Source organism: Dufourea novaeangliae, unplaced genomic scaffold (genome assembly GCF_001272555.1).
Source record: "Dufourea novaeangliae isolate 0120121106 unplaced genomic scaffold, ASM127255v1 scaffold64, whole genome shotgun sequence".
NCBI classification, from domain to species: Eukaryota; Metazoa; Arthropoda; class Insecta; order Hymenoptera; family Halictidae; genus Dufourea; species Dufourea novaeangliae.
This window is the reverse complement of record NW_015373954.1, coordinates 619,669-639,050: the sequence shown is the minus strand read 5'-3', so window position 1 is coordinate 639,050 and position 19,382 is coordinate 619,669. Positions and strand designations below refer to the sequence as shown.

The 19,382-nt window shown below is 37.5% G+C and overlaps 2 protein-coding genes across 2 annotated transcripts; one reads left to right on the top strand and one right to left on the bottom strand.

Annotated features, from left to right (window-relative positions):
- Positions 1-410: 410 nt before the first annotated feature.
- LOC107186242 (mitogen-activated protein kinase kinase kinase kinase 5) lies at positions 411-8,557 on the bottom strand. Its single transcript, XM_015574066.1, has 20 exons — positions 8,359-8,557; positions 8,226-8,283; positions 7,898-8,053; positions 7,584-7,816; positions 7,245-7,508; positions 6,958-7,153; positions 6,666-6,766; positions 6,412-6,479; positions 4,895-4,933; positions 4,301-4,354; positions 3,320-3,387; positions 2,949-3,095; positions 2,399-2,574; positions 2,111-2,315; positions 1,858-2,041; positions 1,503-1,780; positions 1,341-1,424; positions 1,170-1,262; positions 966-1,092; positions 411-888 (listed from the first exon to the last, which is right to left on the bottom strand). The coding sequence occupies exons 1-20, from the start codon at positions 8,467-8,469 to the stop codon at positions 789-791; spliced, it is 2,742 nt and encodes a 913-aa protein (XP_015429552.1). The 5' UTR covers positions 8,470-8,557; the 3' UTR covers positions 411-788.
- Positions 8,558-11,326: 2,769 nt separating this feature from the next.
- Positions 11,327-17,824, top strand: LOC107186303 (hemicentin-2-like). The gene is made up of 6 exons (XM_015574135.1): positions 11,327-11,684; positions 12,881-13,010; positions 15,327-15,526; positions 15,912-16,232; positions 16,641-17,129; positions 17,205-17,824. Exons 1-6 carry the CDS (start codon positions 11,327-11,329, stop codon positions 17,753-17,755), a joined length of 2,049 nt encoding a protein of 682 aa, XP_015429621.1. The 3' UTR covers positions 17,756-17,824.
- Positions 17,825-19,382: the final 1,558 nt, after the last annotated feature.

The following is a 19,382-nucleotide window of genomic DNA, read 5'->3' as shown; positions in this document are numbered from 1 at the left end:
ATTTTCTACATTCTGTGATTAATTTGTATTTAAATCGTTGTCTCTGTTGCTGTTTTAATCTACTTAGACTACTTCCGGCCGATATTTTACGTGATTCTATACAACATTCAGACAAGAAAGTTGCGACAACGCAATTAATTCTTATCCAGGATATAGTGGATTTTTCATATTACGATACAATCAAAAAATCATTCTAAAAATATAAGTATTCGTATATCTACAACTGTCGTGTGTACGGATGATTCTCATAGTTTAAAATGTATTTTTACAAGATAAATGAAAATTCGAAAGAAGAGTTAAAATCAAGTCTCAGATCGATAAATTTACAACACTAGTTCAATAAACGTTTGCAATAACGTCATCCTTTTGTTTTTTAAGAGATTCGATCGGTATAAGCTTTATTTTGTCAGGCATAAGGGCGAATTTACATATGATTTTATATATATGTATTCCTGCTTCCCTTCAATATTCCGTTCCGTTACCTCTTTTTAAATTTCGAGTTCTAATCCTAAATCTGTTTTCGTTAAAAATCCTTGGTAAATAACCAGTCTATGCAGCACTAACTACATGGAGAACAGTGACGAATGATGTGTACATCCATGTACGTCAGTAACCAATTTTTCTTTCGCTTCCCGTGCACTTTAAACAGAATAATTAACAATATTCTCTTACCAACATGGACCACTGCCTCTCAGTACAAGTCACGTTTTACTTTACACGCAGTCTGTGCGAATCACAATTCACTTGCAACACACCGGGCTCGCACATTCACAGTTGGAAGATGCAATTTAATAACTAGCTTCGTGTCCAGCAAGTATATACAAGTCTGCCCCTTCAGATTCTGTTAGTGTGCCCGACTGAACCAGATGACTCTCCAGCATCACCACTCTGTTGTGGAAGGAATTTAATTTGATAATGTATTCCCGCTATCAATTGTGTATCATTCGGAAATAAAGATCACGTACTTATCAGATCCCAGTAATCTATATGTCCTACTCGGGTCACTGATTTCCTGTGTAACTTCACCATTCTTAAAACTCCTACCTTGCATACCATGCTTATGGAATGCTAGTACACTATCTGGTAAGCAGACTAGAGGCAAACAAACAGATTATTACTAATGACTACTAATAATAGTTCAAAAAATCACTTGATCCAATGGAACTTACTGATAGATTCGATTTCAAAGTTAAAGTGTAATTCCGCCATATGCTTTCTGGTTGATCTTGGCTTTCCTTGCAGCGTTACAACTTTTATTACATCTATAAAACAGCGACGTGAGTAAGATTTATAGAATGTTGTTTTTTTTTGTATAAAGACTACTACCGCAATATACTCACTGTCATAGCATACTAATATTGCATTCTTTTCTAGTTGGGTTACATTAATAACATGAAGGTTCTCTCTTCTTGGTATCACAGTGGCTATAAAAACATGTTTCAGTTACGTTCTCAAAGTTGCTGAGAAAGTTGCACAATGTCTGAAAATAAATATGTATGTACCTGAGCCATCCATGTCTTCCAGTTCATCGCTGTGAAACCAGCTTGCTCCTGAATTCATATTGATTAAGTCTAATTTCAACTTGTTCTGCTGATATGGTTGCTTTACGGACACGCACACCATTGGATATTCCATTTCGGGCGTGATAATAATTTCGAATACGTTTAATGGTGATGGTAGAGTACAATCGAAATGCTTCAAAAGCATAAACTTATTAAGTGGATCGTACCATTGCATTAAGAAGATTCCCGTTGGCATTGCACCACAGAGATATTTATACCTGCGTCATTAAATATCTTAAGCTAATAGAGACACAATACTACTAGTACACTAACCGAGACAGAATAATTAACTCACCCGTTGTACGGGTTTCTTCCAACGCAACATTTGGTACATCCCTTTGTATCTGGTACCTTAGTTGTGAGGGCGAACTTTCTAGGGACTAATCTCTCGGGTATTTTGTTCATGTGCAGTGAAAACCTGTGGCTCTGTTTGCTTTGCATTGCTAATAAATCGTGTCTATATAATTGCGGAGTTTTACCTAAAAAATTACTCATGTTTGTATGTAGGACAGTGGTGACGCAATGCTAGCCATTAGTTAATATATTACCAGACAAAGACATGAGAACATCCTTGATGACGTACATCCAAATCGTACGTCTCGGATACAACTGATCTATCGCAGTTTCATGGAGTTCATTTAGATTCAAGTTATATATGCCTTCTTCCGCTGCGATCAGTAAGTGCTGATCTCTTGTGTCTGGATGAATCCAACTTGCTGTACAATGTATTCTCAGGGGACACCCGTTAAACACCTATATAAAAATATTTGTGTGTTTCAAGATCCCAATCATTTTTTGAAAAGAGAATAAGACATAGATAGATAAATCACACGGACTTTTGAGAAACACGCCCCCATATGAACTTTAGGCGTAGGTGGTAGTCCGTTGCTGATAGGTCTGGGAGGCGTATGACGTTTCCTGTCCCTTCTCCTTGGAGGAACAGGTGGCGTATCGGATAATAAGTCTGGACTCATGCTTTCCCTATCTCCGTCACCTGGCGTCTCATTTTGACCTAAAAATACTCTGTCGTTAATTGCGAGTTGTATTACATACAAGAAGTCCTAGGAAATAGTAGATTATTATCAGATAAACTACAATTATTAATTTAAATCTAGCCCAGTTAGTAAACAGCAAATGACGAAATCACTAGAAGTATCAAAGCATCGTTAGTGTTATGTATCAGGAGCTATCTGTAAACGGTAAGTGTGTATGAAATTAATGAATTTAGACTGGTTATAGGAAGGGCAATCTTATGAGCATGCTTTGAATTAGTGCTGCATAATCAGTGATTTGTAATTACCTCTGAAACAGAGATAGAAAGAAAAGTAGTTGAAAGAAAAAATATTATGCAGCACAGAATTAACTCCAAGATTAGCGTGCTCCTACCATTAGACTGTGTGGATTCATCTCTAGGACCACTGTCCGAAAGAGATCGTTGACGTTGTCCATTGACAGCGGCTAAGGACTGTGTACTGCTCACCAGACCATACAACTCGTCCACAGAGCTGTGACGCCTGGGACTTGCTTGAGATCCTAAGCACCAAACCTACTTTTTATACTACCGCCACAATTTGTTCAAACCTTTCAGAACCTCCACATCATTTACGTTGTCAAACTACATATTCTGGTACAGCTTTATAGATTAATTGTTGAATGTCAATATGTACAATGTCACTGTTTGATATGGAAGTCTTGATTGAAGTGTGTTATTTTGTACATATTTTAGTGTAATAATTGTAATAAAAATAGCTTCTTACCAGACACATTGTAATACGGACAGTGGACTTCACAATCATTTGATGACTCTCCAAGGGGAAGTGTAGCTCTGAAAAAAGAAATGTGCACGGAAATATTAGTACACAATACATTTTCAACGAGACATTTATATTATCTTCCAAAATACAGCCGCTACTGTGTTAGTTAAATAATAAATAATGTATACATTATACATTAAAGAATATATATTAATAATATTAACAACTAGTTTGGAGTGAAAAGCTCAAATGAAATATTATTTCACATAAAACCTTTACAAACATTGCACCAATTATTAGGAATGAAGAACATGTGGTGAAATCATATGTTAGAGAGTAAAAAGAATACAGTAGTAACTTATAATCATGGTATTGCAGACAGTATGTGATATTACAATTATAATGTGGATCTGTAAAGTTCAACTATTAAATACCATTTATTAAGCATTTGAAGAGGTATCAAAAGTGAGCGGAAAGTGTCTTTTCAATAACTTTTCACGAATTAAATGTTTAACTAGTGAATATTGAAATGCATAGTATTGTTTAAATGTACAGGACATTTACTAATGAGCAGGCTGCATGAGACAACTTAATAACTCAAAATAATATCGCTCCAACAATTAATCTTCGATTAATACTTTTTCGTATATGAGATTTATATTTATCAAATAATATTCCCCCACAAGTGAAATTGAGAATGCAAAGATGCAGAATATTATCTATGTTAAATCATTGACATCATATCACCTTGATTGTTAATGGTATGTACTGCTTATCCGACCGGGGATACATTATAGAAAGCGAGTGTAGAATTAGAATTCTTCAAAGGATTGTTTAAAGCCAGTATTAAGTATACATTACCAAATTTTTGTTTAAAATAAAAGCCTATTGTTACTTTAAAAAAGAAGTAACAGAAAAACAACTGAGCTGTATCTACAACCAAAGGATAAAACAATCTACTATTACATTTTATCATTTACTTACTGCAGGGAATATAGCTGATCGCAATGCCCCCCAACCATCGACATTGCATTCCCCCTGCACACATGAAACTATAATCATATACTATAAAACGATTACACATTTCTTTTTTTTTTTAGAAATCCTGTTGAACTTCTCGCTGATTTCATTTACACGTAAATTCCTGTACACTCCTGTAATCTCTATAATAGGCACATGAACTTCCACCACCAATATGGTCACCGAGTTTAAAATAAATCCTCTAACAAAAACTGACATGCAATGAACAATGTTAACAACATCTATGAAGAAAGAAGCATACTCTGAAAATATGAAATCTCGCAAAACACTGTTTAGATATGCGTCCAATAATATTTACTGCTGGCATTTTAGGGTGTGAATAAAAATTGATTAACGAGTGGAATTACATCGATAAATGATGCTGAATCATTTCGAACAATCTGACAATAATGAAAAAGAAAAGTTGTTGAGGATATTGGGATATCAGTCAGTAAATTAATGTAAAGCTGCAGCAGAAAGAAAGTAATTTAATGCATGGCATTAGGAAATATAAGTGCAAGGTGCAAGGTGCAAGGGAAAAGGGTTACCTGCCAATACCTTAGCAACAACTCCTCATCAATGTACTGCAATAGACTCCTGTTGGGAGAAATTATTAAAATTACAAACTGATCAGAGTAATTAAAGCTATGAAATATTAAAATAGAAACAAGTTGCGAAATTAAATTTGGATAGGAGTTAAATGTAATATAAGGATTGAGTAATTAAGTATTTTAAGATGCTGTAATACTTTGAGATTACAATATAACACTCATAAAGAGAACGTAAGTTTCAATTACATATACATTCATATACAACTTAAATAAAATAACATGTCCCATATCCGGTATTTCATTTTCATTGGAAGTCTAATATATGTTATCTAAATTTTATATCTCAAAAATTAGTTATTTACCGGATATGTAACATTTCAGTAAACATTATTCACAAAACACTATTGGAGTTAATAATATTTCAGCACAAAATGAAAATAAATACCATGGATCAAAAAGATCTTTCTGTGAGTTAGTGTAGACCATAATATCACAACTATACTTACGCAGAAGGTGTATTGAACACATCAAGACCTTTTTGAACTTTTAATTTAAGCATGCAACATTCATATTAATTACTATCATGCAGAATTTCCAGTGAGTATGGAGACACATGTGCTAATGCCTTAGCATAGACTTAAGTATAAGAAGAAGAAAATATAGATAGGTGTACTATTATGTTTGTACACTTATTAACATAATTCATGCACATCTGAAATTAAACAAAATAAAGCAAGAATCGTACTGTTTTTTACAGTACACTTTCATCTACTGGTTCTTTACAGCGTTTATTTTCATTTTATGACAAGAATTAAAATGCCATGCCAGTATATACGCCTCTATTAAAAATGATTTATTTTATGTTATCCATCCATCCTTTCTACAAAGACAACAAGTGACTATAAGTAGAATGTTAAGTTTCATGGGAAATATGTAAAGCTGTTTAACATGTCCACACCAAACTATCTGCATTGTATGCATTACCTTAAACTCATATGAAATATTTCTGTGCCTGTTTTGCTTCGACGCGATTCTCTATTATCTGTTGTTACACTAGCGGCAACAGTACTGACACAGAAATAAACTATATAAAGTACAACATAGAATTATTTGTAAGGAATGGCACAAATAAAGTTGGTACGAAAATTTTTATAACATTTATAAAAAAAAAAAGCATTACATCTTACGATGTATTTTTAAGAGAAAAATTTCATTTTTAAACTAAAAAAGTTCTTTTTAATAACTGGCAAAACATATGCAAAGCAAAAGCAAACGTGCCATATGCAACTTAACGTAACATTGCTGTTTCACTTTACTCAGATTTAGACTATACAATAACTAAATTTTTTGTTCCAAGACGGTTCCCCGTAAAACGGAAAATTGTATCATAAACAACTACTAACTATACAGTGAGACAGCAATTACCATATTAGTGGAAGGACTTTAAAGTGTCAACCCTCCCCACATTTTAAAATTACACACAGGATTATTATAATGAAATATATGTATTTTAAAAGTACTTACTTCTCTTGGACGTCTTCAAATGCTGTACCGATTCCACAGTCTGGATGTACGTCACAGTTATGAACAGACTAAACATATTATAAATACAAAAGTGAAATTCATCATTATAGTAGAGAGAATTTTTGTGGAGATCTCGAAGTTCAAAGTGCAATATTTTTCAGTAATACCAAGTATTACCAGGAGTAATAGCTTAATAATAAATAACTTAAAGATACCTACATACTTTCAATAATACTTAAAAAAACGTGAAATACCTTGACATTATTCATGATATCCAGAATGTCCAATGCTGGACTAATATCGACAGATGGGGATACCGTTTCTCTTTGCAACGTATCGTCTAGATTAATTTGATCTACAACATATATATGTAATTCATTTATATAAGGAACTACTTTTAAAATTCTACAGTGTGACCCGCAACGAGTGACACAACCGAGGTAAAAGTGATTCCGTGTACAATTCACGACTTTAGATTTGTTTTTGCACGTAGAATTGATTTCTTTTTGGATTTGCCACTGATCGCGGAACAAACTGTATACTCACCATCGCTATCTAATTGTGGTAGAGGGCTTTTTGGTCTAGGTCTTGTGGTAAGACGCGATGCGATCCTTTGCGGTACATTTGGTACAGCTCCGTCTTCGTCAGCTTCTAAATCAGTAAACATATGACTAGGATTCGATACCTTTTGCAACAATTCCAAAGCTAAACGTTTACTCATTTCGCCTTGAAAAAATGCGTGCTGGAATAATAGTATTCATTTAAATATCCACCCACACAATGTTACCAACTGATTAATAGTGTATAAACAATGTTAAAAAAGGAGAAATAACCTGCAGAAGTTTTTCGGCTGTTGGTCGCTTTTTAGGATTTTTCGTAAGAGCAACTTTAACAAAATTATGGAATGTTGGACTCCATTTGTCTCTGTCCTTTAATGTCGGCGGTTTGAAGCCAGACTTAGACATGAGAAAAAGTACTCGCATTGGATGCAAATCAAACATAGGTGGTTGTAATTCTGCCAATTCTATTGCAGTGATACCACATGCCCAAATATCACAAAGTTGATTGTAGCCCCCTTTCCTTTCTACAGCTGCAACCTGATAACCATAAGAATGTGGTGAGCTTTTCACGTAACTTGAGTTACACAAACAAAATCTATGTATGTAAATTACCTCAGGTGCCATCCAATAAGGGGTGCCAATGAAACTTTTTCTTTTATTGATAGTTGCTGTAATTTGTGCTGATACTCCAAAGTCAGCTAACTTGACATCCCCAGCTTCAGTTAATAATATATTGGCACCTTTAATATCACGATGCATTTTCCCCATACTATGTAAGTAAGCCAATCCCAAAAGGGTCTCCCGACACATATATGCTATTTGTATTTCTGATAATGGTCCGGTTACTGTAACAAAGTTGATTTCATAAGCTAGTGAATAATACATGTAGTAACACAATGAAGAAAATGTAGCAACAAAACACATACTGTGATATATGTCTTGCAGAGAACCACCTCCACAATACTCCATACAAATCCATAATTTATCCCTTCTCAAGTAGCTACCATAATACGCAATTATGTTAGGGTGTCTGCAATCTTTCATCATCAGAATTTCTTGCTGAATAATTGCAAAATCATCCCCTATAACATATAAGAGTATGTTAAAGAGTTCATTACGATTAAATGCAGAAGGAAAAGAACAAAGTGAAATATCAAATGAAATGCAAATACTCTATGAACAATCAAACATTGCTATGAAATCCCTTGTGAATAAAAAATGAGGGATGAAATTGAAAAAGTTGGGAGAGCTCACCTGGTTCCAATTTGATAACCTTAATAGCGGCGAGGTCATTCATGGAAAGTCTTTTGGCCTGCGAAAGTAAATCGGATGCAGTGTGAATACAACACGTCCGATGACCAAAGAATAATCTATGTGGGTTACGAACCTTATAAACATCTCCGTACGTTCCACTACCTATCCTCTGAATGAGCTCGTACTCATCTTGTGGATTTCTCCGGCTTATGTCACTGGACAGTGCATTTGCATTCAAAGCCATCGTAAAGCACAGATGCGTCCGAGCTAACAGCTAATCAGCGTAATTAATATCTACAAAAGAAGATTAACGTTGAAGTGTAAAAACACATTTGTTCATTAAAACGTCACTTTCGTCGAAACGTCGCCATTGTTCACAACAGCTCTGATGTTAGTCGAGTCTGAGCAAGCGGTTCTGCGATACATCGATCGCGCGTTGGATCGATTCTTCGATCCAAGGGAAACCCAAAATTTGAGTTTAATTTTTTGAAGAATATTTCAAACTAAAAATTTTTCAATTCGCGATATTAAAAAATGATCAGGACTAAATCGAGTACCTATGCACAATGCTTTAGACAAATTAAAATTCGACTGACTCTTGATAAGTCTAATCATTATCGCTATCAGATAACAAATGTTTGCAGATTAGATTACGAATTGAATAATTATACATGAGCCTTGAGCGTCGAATCATCACTCTATCCAAGAAATGAATCTATCTTTCTAATTTTCAAAGAAGTAATAGTTTACTATGCTTTACTATAACTACTGCTTTAATTGTTGTTATAAATAGTGCAGACTTTCTCCATTAAAATAAAAATGAAATTGTACAGTCAAGAGATATAGATTATACTTAGGCGTAGCGTATACTTTGTTGCATGAATGCGTACGCGTGCAGACTTTCATTCAGAAGTCCTTAAGTCGCATAAATTTTCTCACAGAAGGAAAACCCTTTCCATCTTGAAATCATTTCTCAGGAATATGAGGTGACCTTGGCTAAAGACTAATCATAAGCTATGGTTTTTTCTCGTGGGAAAGAAATGTCTACCACAGGATGTTCTTAAATATTCTAGCCGTTGAAGTATACAATAATCACCGGTAAAAATAACAATTTATCAAGACCATTTTTAATCTATAAGTTACAGAAACAACGAAAGTCATGATTGTCGATTAGTCATCGCTCGTCTAAGTTCATGCGAATACAATGCGATTCTATTAACGGCTCATTAGCGGAGTCGTTAACTCGCTCTTCAATGAAAGGACGATTCATCGGTCACTTAAGACTGCATTTACCATTATCAAAACCGTCGTTTTATCAATCGTTATTACATAGGAAATTATCTTCGAGAAACTGGCACTCAAGAGTAAGAGTAATGTAAATCATATGTGATTTATATTACACCATGTTAAAAGGAAGTTGCATATGAGTCTGAAGTAGATCTAATTCTGTCTTCTGAAATGCTCCTACAACTGCGTTTAATCGTCAGCTGGTATTTTTTTGTTCACTCGTGTAAGAATTATCGGTATCACCTGTCAGTGGTTGACCACATTTTATGTCGGACACGTGTGTATAATGGTCCAATAAGTAGGTATTTTCTCTCGAAAGAAAGAGGCTCAGGGAGGCAGCAAGGGCGTTTGAAACGGAGGCGTGTGTAGATGAAGTGGAGCCACGATTGCGATGTCTCAAACGGCTAAACACGAAATAAAGAATATATAGAGCAAATGGGCGGCTAAGCTCGCCGTAGCATGGCATAATGATAACACGCTCGAATAATAAGGATAGCAGCAGAGGAGACAGGGTTGGATACGCACGCGTGGGCCCGTGTTTGGGGCCCGTCTTCCGCTTCCACACCGGTGAACGTTCTGGCTTTAACTCCGGCTCAGTTCCACTACGTGCCCCCAGTGTTATACGACGTCCTAGATACTTCGTTCACCTCGACCATCTATTTTTCTTTCCTTTCAGTCTCTTGGTACCCTTTGTCCGTGATACCTCCACTTTGTTCGAGCGAACACGTTCGTATCGATACCTTCTTCCGTGCAGTTTGACACACCTTCTACCTAACTCATTGTATCACTATCAAACGCAGAGGTTCAAGCTTCATAAAAAATTAAAATATACAAGATCTACTGGGTTTCTAGGTCTCGGAAAGCTATTACAGGTCTGTTGGAAGTGTACGAGGATTTGAAAAATTGCCAGTAATTCAGTAAACAGCAAAATACTGATAATGATCGTCGATTTAAAGAAAGTTTCGTCTGTTCGATGTTAGTTTATAAAGCGGAACGCTTCCTGTCGATCGATTTTTAATTGAGGAAGTGAAATTCGAAAGTGTTAGTCGCGTTTTCGTCGATTGTTACGGTGACAGTAGGTGCTAAAGTGAATTCATCTTGAATTAACGATGCTGTTGACATAAAGTACCAGTTTCTGATCATTCCGTGATAAATGTTGAGTCATTCGAGTCTTAAAGGTTTTCAGAACATTTGAAATTTAAAGTTCGTAGGGGGTGTGAACGCGCTTCGAGGATCTACCGAGGATGGCGCTGGAAGGATTTCATCGCCCGCGGAGTTTCGTTCAAATCTCACGACGCCTCACTTCGTCTTAAGTTCTCTAACGAGAAGACTCACGGCATACTTTTGAGCGATCTTCACCGACAACAACAGTGTTTACGAATCCTGAAACAGATTATCAAGTCAATGTTTAAACACTAACAGTACATTCGTTTGCTGTTTGCAATTAAACGCGCCAGTCGTTACCGCTAAATCATCCGAAAGTGTTCCGATCTATAGATGAATCTTCAATCAACTGAAGTGCATGTTATTGATAGTGAAGGTACTCTGAACCGGTACCAGAAACTTTGAATTGTAACAATTCATAAAAATTGACCAACTGAACACGTGCGATTAGTGGTAAAAAAATGTGATAAAAGTTAAAAGTTCAAGATCATTGATCTCTGAATTGGAGCCAACTAGCTACTGAAAATTAATAAAGTGTAAGGAATTATAAATAAAAATTACTGAAAGTCAGGGGATGAAGCATTGACGAATAACTTGGACATCGTATCTCTACTGGAACAATGTATTCGATCAGATCAACGACCATTAAAATGAGGTTCATATGTCTTCAGTTTGTTTGGATCCTGATGATCGATCTTATCAGCGGCGAGCAGAGATTCACAGAGACACCTGCGCTCTATCAGGAGGTCTCCTCGGGGGACGACGTGCAAGTGCGATGCAGGGTGCAAGACAAAAGGGGCCAGTGCATCTGGCAAAAAGACCGGAAGCCTGTGGGAATGCACCCGGATAAGTACGAATGGGCGAGTGGTCGTGGCAGCGATTGCACCCTCCTTATCAGGAGGGCTTCCCTCGACTTCGACGATGGCTATTGGGAATGTCAAGTGACTTCTGGTGATTTCACACGACAGGACGCTCTAACTTCTCTGCCCTCGCGGCTTTTAGTCAGAGGTGAGATTCTTTCTAAAGTCTATTCGAACCCTTTACACACATTCCACACGATGAACATTAAATGCTATCACTTAAAAATTAGTAAACAACTCAGTTTCTGAGCGTTAAACCACTCTGACAATTACTCAGAGCCAAGAATTTTTGAAAATGTTCAAAAACTCGGTAGTTTTGGTAAATGTAATTAGTAGAATTAGAAGATATTGCCAGACACTTTGGAAAGTTATAAAGAAATGTCACCGTCTGCTGAGCGGCACAGATGAGTTTATAATGATCACTCTCTCCCCGTGGGAAATTCTTCGATTTCCCGAACCCGCGCCAGAAAGATCTTTCAGCCACTTGAAACTCGTGGCGTGTGATCTTGCCGCCGTGAGCTGACTCAAAAGAAATGAAACAGATTGCCAGATTCTCTTTAGACGAATTCCGAAAACCTCTTGACTGCTTTGGGCACGATTTTTTTACAGATTTAACATCTTAAAACACGCTGATGAATATTGTAACATATTCGCTGGTACTGTTAATGTTAAAAAAAAGTGGTTGGGAATGAATTCTAAATCGATTTAACTGTGCATTTCGGAGCCCAGTTAATATGTAAGACGCCAGTCGAATGTATTATAGTAAATTATCTATGCCGATGGAACTGTTAAATTAGCAATTAAAAGATCAGCTGTTCTCACGTAACAGGTTTCTATAATGGTATAACTCGCGGTACATTAAAGCGTTAAATACGCTACTTAATTTTAACGGAACGCTGAGCGTTTGCATCACCGCTAGAAAACAAAAAATCACTTTCCTCGCCGAATCATACGCATGCATAATCAGATCTTAAAGCCTCCTGAATGGAACAATGCAGATTTTACGGGGGTCTAACTTAAAATTCGCTAAACGTGGCCAAGCAATGATGCAACGCTCGTTCCGTTCTACTTTCCTCTCTTAACGAAAGATTTTTTTGCAACACCGATTTCGGACATTATCCGGTAAATTGATTTCTTACTTAGTCGTTTATTATATAATATGAATTATATCCGATTGAACCGTAAATCACTTCCGCTTTTTCCTATTCTAAATTTATTTACCCTGTGAGACCCGTTCCGATTGTCGTTGATCAAAGAGAATTATATAAATCCTATACTTTAATGCTAATTGTTTATTGTCTCTGTGCAGCCATTAAATCTCCTGTTGCGTTCAAAAAATTTCAGTGAAACCCCGGAAGCCACGGTTGGAGTACGGGGGGACGATTTTAACCACCGCCCTAACTTTAAGGGAGGGTCAGGAAGTTACCATTTCCTGCGTATCAAGATATGGCAATCCACCGGCGCTTATAAAATGGTAAGCCTAGCCAATTAGCTCGCTGAAAGGGGGAAAACACAATTCCCCGACTAGTGTAGTTGCATTGTTTACGAACAGGGCAAGAAAAGCCTTTAGAAAAAACTGATAAAGAACCTACTTAATTAAAGTGCATAAGAAATCAAATGAACGCAGCGCGAACATAATGAATTTAGTGATCTAATGGTCAGAAGGCGCTCAGTATATTTAATGCATCAAGTATTATAGAAAGACAATTAAAAGTGCGTCACTATGCCTAATTCTAAGGTGTATCGCTCGTTTTTTTGCTCTCTGCTGCATTTGTACGGATTATGATCGGACACTGCAACAAAAGACTTGTGCAACGGTACTAGTTATGGTCCGTTCATATTGTTTTTGCACCAACTTTCGTTCAGAGGAATGCTGGCTACAGCTGACATTCGCTGGTCACCGCAATCGTTTAGACAATACTGCTCAATATCTACTTCTGTAAAATCGTGTAATTGGTTGATCACTAAAAAATATTCATTCAACAGTACGAATGATTTTTGTTCCTCGGCATTGACTATTTATGCATACCTTTGTCTTGCACACAGTCTCTAGTACCATGAAAATAGTATGTACTAACATTAAAAAAAAGAACGACGGTTCACGGAGGCCAACGGAGGCAAGAGCCCATAACGCCGATGTTTATGCAGCAGAGAACTTGGCGAGCAGCGTCTTTTTCGTTTCATGGTCTAGTGACCATGGCTAGCCACACCTCATCGAAATTCTTCTAACATAAAACCTCGCTCTGTTCTGATCATCACCTTCGCATGAGCGGTGTTACAATTTTCCTGAACACCGTGCAATTTTCACGGCCGTGAGTGTACACGTTACGCCGTGCGAACTCTCCCATATATACCTTCTCCGAACCCTATTTAGATTCTGAAATGTCAGTTTACAAGTGTTACGAGTGGTCGTTTCGTTCCTTCTAGATATTAACACTAGAACTACCGAACCCGTCAAAATGACGGATTCCAGATTTTTTATTTTACCATTATTGAAATCCTAGAGACACTTTCATCGGAATTTATGTGTAACCTCTAATTTATTATACACTTTATATTATTGTATACTAAATTATATCGCATTATACATATATTACACAATTTAACTTAGCACGCATTTAATGCTGGTAGTTCTAGTGTTAAAATCAAATTGTCTGTTTCTATTTCTACATGAAAATGACAAGGAACGTTAAAATGGTACCGCTTCATCGGGCCCGAAGTTCATCGTTATAGGTCGTTAATCGTTACTTAGAAAGCGAAAAACAATTTAGATGTGAGAGGAAGCGACGTGAGGATAGGTTTCACTGTTAATTGCCCGTGAATCATTCCCGAAATGGACTTTCATTCTTCTCGTAATTTAGCTCATTATAGTATTACGTTAACTGTTTTTCTAATAAGCTAAAGAGGAAGTCACATTTTTTCCTGTATTATCTTACATCGAAGAGAAGTGTGTTACGCTTAAACGTTTCTAATTAACATTTATGCAAGCATGAAGACAAACTCTGAAATATTCAAGTCATATATCGACTAAGTTTAAGTCTCAATTTTTTCCATCGGTAGTTAATTATTTCTCTTCAAACAATTCTCCGCGTTTCTCTCGAGGTGGAGACTTTAACGCCCGCGCAAGAACGACCGAGTCTCTAAAATTCACGGAAACGCCTATAGAAGCAAAAGTTTCACTTGGCCAAATAACATTGTTGGTGCCGTACAGGCATTTCTTTCGCAGGAAACGGAATCAAATGTAGAACAGCGACGAGAATAGTTCCTAATTTCACACTTCAGGCCCGTCCTTTCTCATAAAGTATACCGAGTATTATAGCGGCAGGAAGGTTCCTCTAACTCTTTTACAGCCTTTAATAGGCACGCTGCCTAAACAGTTCTACTGTTTTTTTTCTTCTCTTCCTTGCCCCGAAGATGCAGTGCCAAGCATAATTATGCAGATTGCAACCGTGGAAGCGGAGAAACTGGCCGGTCGGCATAGTCTCTCCGTGAATCACTCTAGAAAGGGTATAAACCTTGAAATATCGGTATTCGCGGGAAGCTGGTTGCACCGCTTTCCGGAAACTTTCTGTGCAAATCTTTTTGATTAATCGAAGAAAAGAAATTCTACATTGTATTCGAAGCATTACGAGTGCCAACTACTTTCTTTGTCGAGCGAGTCGGTAGAAATTGTTTTGTGCAAGTGTTGAAATCACTCGAGCTTACGGAAGAACAGGAGGTCTGTTAATAGTGTGGAATTAATCTCTGTCGCGTAGAAGTTTTCTTTTTAACTAGCTGCTCTTCGAAACAGGTACATAGGAGGAGATGAAGTGGAATCCTTGAGGGAACAGACGAACGCCACCGAAGTGGATAGCCCTAAAACGTGGGCAGCTCATAGCCTACTCAGAGTTCGTGGACAAAGGGAGAACCATGGTCTACCGATTCGTTGTATCACGATCCATCCATCCAGTATCGTTCCAGCTTCTGCGGAAACACGGCTGGACGTGCATTGTATGTATATCTGAGATTTGTATAACATAGTGAAAGGTCCATTGAAACGGCGGTCGTAAACTGAATTTACAATTCATAGTCAAGAGTACAGTATTCGAAAAAGATTCATTTTTTCCGGCTTGCTGAAGACTGTTGCTATTCGCCAGTACGCTTCTCCGAGAATCACGATTAAAACTACCACGATAAAACAATCCAAGAATTCGAAGATACTTTCTTAATTTACTACGGAATAATTTTCTTATCCTGATAGCTTAGTGGAGCACGATTTCTTCCGCGTTTACGATGCCCAATTACCGACTTCGAACAACCGTGAAACAATACGTACAGCTAACCATGATGGGGAACGGTGTACGGTGGTCGGTTTAACGGAGTCACGAATTTTCAGATTCCCCGGAGGTACGACTCGAGACGAAACCGCGGTTGCTGGTCGCAGCCCTCGAGGACTCGGCGAGCTTTATGAGCCTGAAATGCTTCGCGGATGCCAATCCCAGCGGAACGATCAAGTGGTTCAAGGATTCGGCTCCCATCACTATGACAAGCAACGTCGTGTCTGTGATGCTAAACAGAACGCAGCCGAACGGCACCGTGGCGGGGTCCGAGCTGAGATTCGAGCCGGTCAAGAGAAACGACGCCGGTCTCTATTCTTGCAAGGCGGTCAACGTTATCGGTGAAAGCGCTCCCGCCAATTACAGACTGGACGTACAATGTGAGTCGCTCGACTTTTACCATGATTCCTACTTTTTCCGCGAGAACAAGGGGGAAAACGTTAATGGGCTGCCCCGTGGTTCATGATAAAGACATCAATTTGTGCTTAGCGCTGTGCCGTGAAAGGCCCGTAACATGGGTCAATTAACTTTCCTTTTGCAGTTCTACACATTCTGGGACGATTCTGTAAATTTCGGGCCTCGAATGATGACCAGTTGTGGACATAAATATAAGGCGAAATAATGAAAACTATAGTTCTTGGATAGACGTCGATCTATCATTAAACGAGTAACATAGTAGATCGATTGAGTTTCCCTTTCACTCAGAACTCACCCGACTTAATTGCAACTTACGCTACTCTTCTGACAAAGTTATACCGAGCAATCGAGTAATTGTACTCTTTCTTTAGATGGTCCAAGAATTAAGGAAGACAACCCCAGCAACGATACGACACAGAAGTTTGAGGAAACAACTCTTCTGGGCGCCAATCTGGAGCCTTTCGAGTGTCTAGATTTTGAAGCAAATCCGCCGGCACAATACAGATGGATACATATACGTGGGGGTGTGACCGAAACCATTGAGAATCCTCTTGAGAATAAAGACGGTGGTAAACGTTTACGTTTGGAGAACGTAATGTGGTCTGACGAAGGGGAATACCAATGTGTGGCTTTTAACATAATCAATGGAGTACGAAGAGAAATGCCAAGCGACGCTCGTTATGTTCTCCACGTGACTGGTCCGCCGGAGATACAGGCTAGACCTTCGTCTGGAGGAAAAGGATTCTACGAGTCTCTAGGTTGGGCTGGGGAATCTGAACATATCCTTAAATCGCGTTTCTGCTCAAGACCTCCGCCGAAAATCGTTGCCTGGCAATGGGGGAGCTCGCATATCAGAGCTGGTACGAATCATTTCTTGTTCTGACCATTAAATATTTACTTGAATCTACTCAACTAAATTCTTCTCTTTTGTTCAGGTGAGAGTATTCACCCGAAATACGAAGCCCTACCCTTAGAACACATCAAGGAGAACGAAATGGTGACAAACTGTTACTGGGCAAAACTGGTGATCAAGGATCTTCTGAAAGAAGACGCTAGGGTGTACACGCTTTTAGTGGAGAGCGAGAAAGGCCGAGACTCGACCAACGTGAAGCTACTCATTCGTGACCCAACGGAGATGAGAGTAATAGCAGCGGCCGCAGCTGTGGGTGTGTTGTTTCTTCTGCTTCTAATATCGGTCTTCGTGTACTCGTTGCTGAGGTTGAAAAGCCGACGGTACCATAAGGAAGAAGAGGAGGGCAGCATCGCGGCTGACGCGTTTTACAGCAACACGGGAACGACTGAAAGACAGAAGACAGTAAGTTCGTCTCAAAATAAAGGATATGTTAGTAGGAAGACCAGCTCAGAGGGCGGTTTGGCTGTCACATATGACTATGATCAAATCACCAAGCAGGTGCGCGCTATGAGTCCGGAGGCTTTGAAAGTCAGGCGTGCACCAGCTGTTCTTCAGCCGCCGACAATTGTGTAACTGTTAATGTGTTCAATGCCGTGACGGTCATCTGTGTCTGCAACTGAACTGTTTGTGTATCACCAACGGTAGTTTTTAAACCCTGGACGGTTGTTCAAGGGAGACCAGTACGGTCTACGATTTGATACTTGACCAAAGGACAATAGAATGATGATGTTTGAACGATGATATACCTAGAAAAGTCCAAGTGGTGTACAAGTTGTTCACTATGCTTCTCCTGATATTATTCGTGCACTGCCATTCCTACAAATGTGGACTCTGAGAGAGTGAGGACTCTTTTTTTTTTTGTGGAGAATTAAACAGTGTGATAATGTTGTTACAAATAAAAGGACGTACTTGTATCATTGGCATTTACAAACTGTATACTTCACTTTTTATGAAACGTGAATTATTTGTTGTTATCTATGATTGTTGCATTTAAGTTTCTCTTTAAGCTTTATTAGCGTGTAAATGAAATGAGATTTTTAACTGTTTTAAGTTGATGATGGTTGTTATAGCACAGTAATGGAGCTGTAACAATATGTGTATGAAGAATTCTTTTAAAAAGTGCTCGTTGATCTCGGTATTAATTTCTTCTGTAATATACAAATTTCTCTATGTGTTACAGACTTGTATTGGCAATTATTCCCTGGAATGTATTAGTATTTTATATTTGAGAATAATATCAAATAATAAATGTGTATTATATTAGTTATATAGAATAAAAAATTAGAACTGATGTAAAAAGTACCTATTAAATTACTAATGTTAGTAGCACAATGAATGGGAAAGTTAGCACTGTGAAATATATACAAATTCTCACCTTGTTAATATCAAAATCCGTGCAATAATGAAGAAAGACATCGTATGCGAATTCACATTGTATTGCAGTTTGTTTTTTAGGTAACATGCTCATGTACTTATATGTTTACTTTACAAAATTAATAAAAACACCAGGTTCTTGAAAAATACAATCCATATTTTCATGTTTTTTTTATTCATTCAATCTGTCTATTTAATTCTTGATTGTCGACTCCTTAGCGCGAAAAGGAGTTTCACTATGTAACTACAGAATAGCACTGATAATCCTACATAATAAGTATACTTTATGTAGTCTTAAATACACTTTACACATTATAGTATCCATTATAAAAAAGAGGAGAATAATCATTAAGCCTTAAGAATATATCATTTCTCGTTTTCTTTCAAAAATATGACATGTGTACTTACACATCTGTGGGTCCTTTTTAGTACGTTTAAAGATTATTGGTCCCAAGTAGGTATTCTCAAATATATAATATTTGCAACATATATTATGACATCTACAACTTAAACCTTACGTTACACACGTACTTGCATGTTCTTCTTCATACATTTCAACGTTTCTCTTAAAGTCAGGTACACTTTAAATAAATTCAGCAACAATCATCGCGTGTAAGGCATTAATCCGTCATTTCTAACGCATCCAGAAGAATTTATCAAAGAATTTAACAATTACAGTAAAACTAAATCAACAATACTTTAGCCTAAACTGCTGTAACTTTTGACATTATGAAATTCATATGGTGCATTACCTTTTATGCTGAAGAATCAAACTTTATCGAACAATGATTTCTGTTTGTAATAATATCTCTCAGACCCTCGTGTA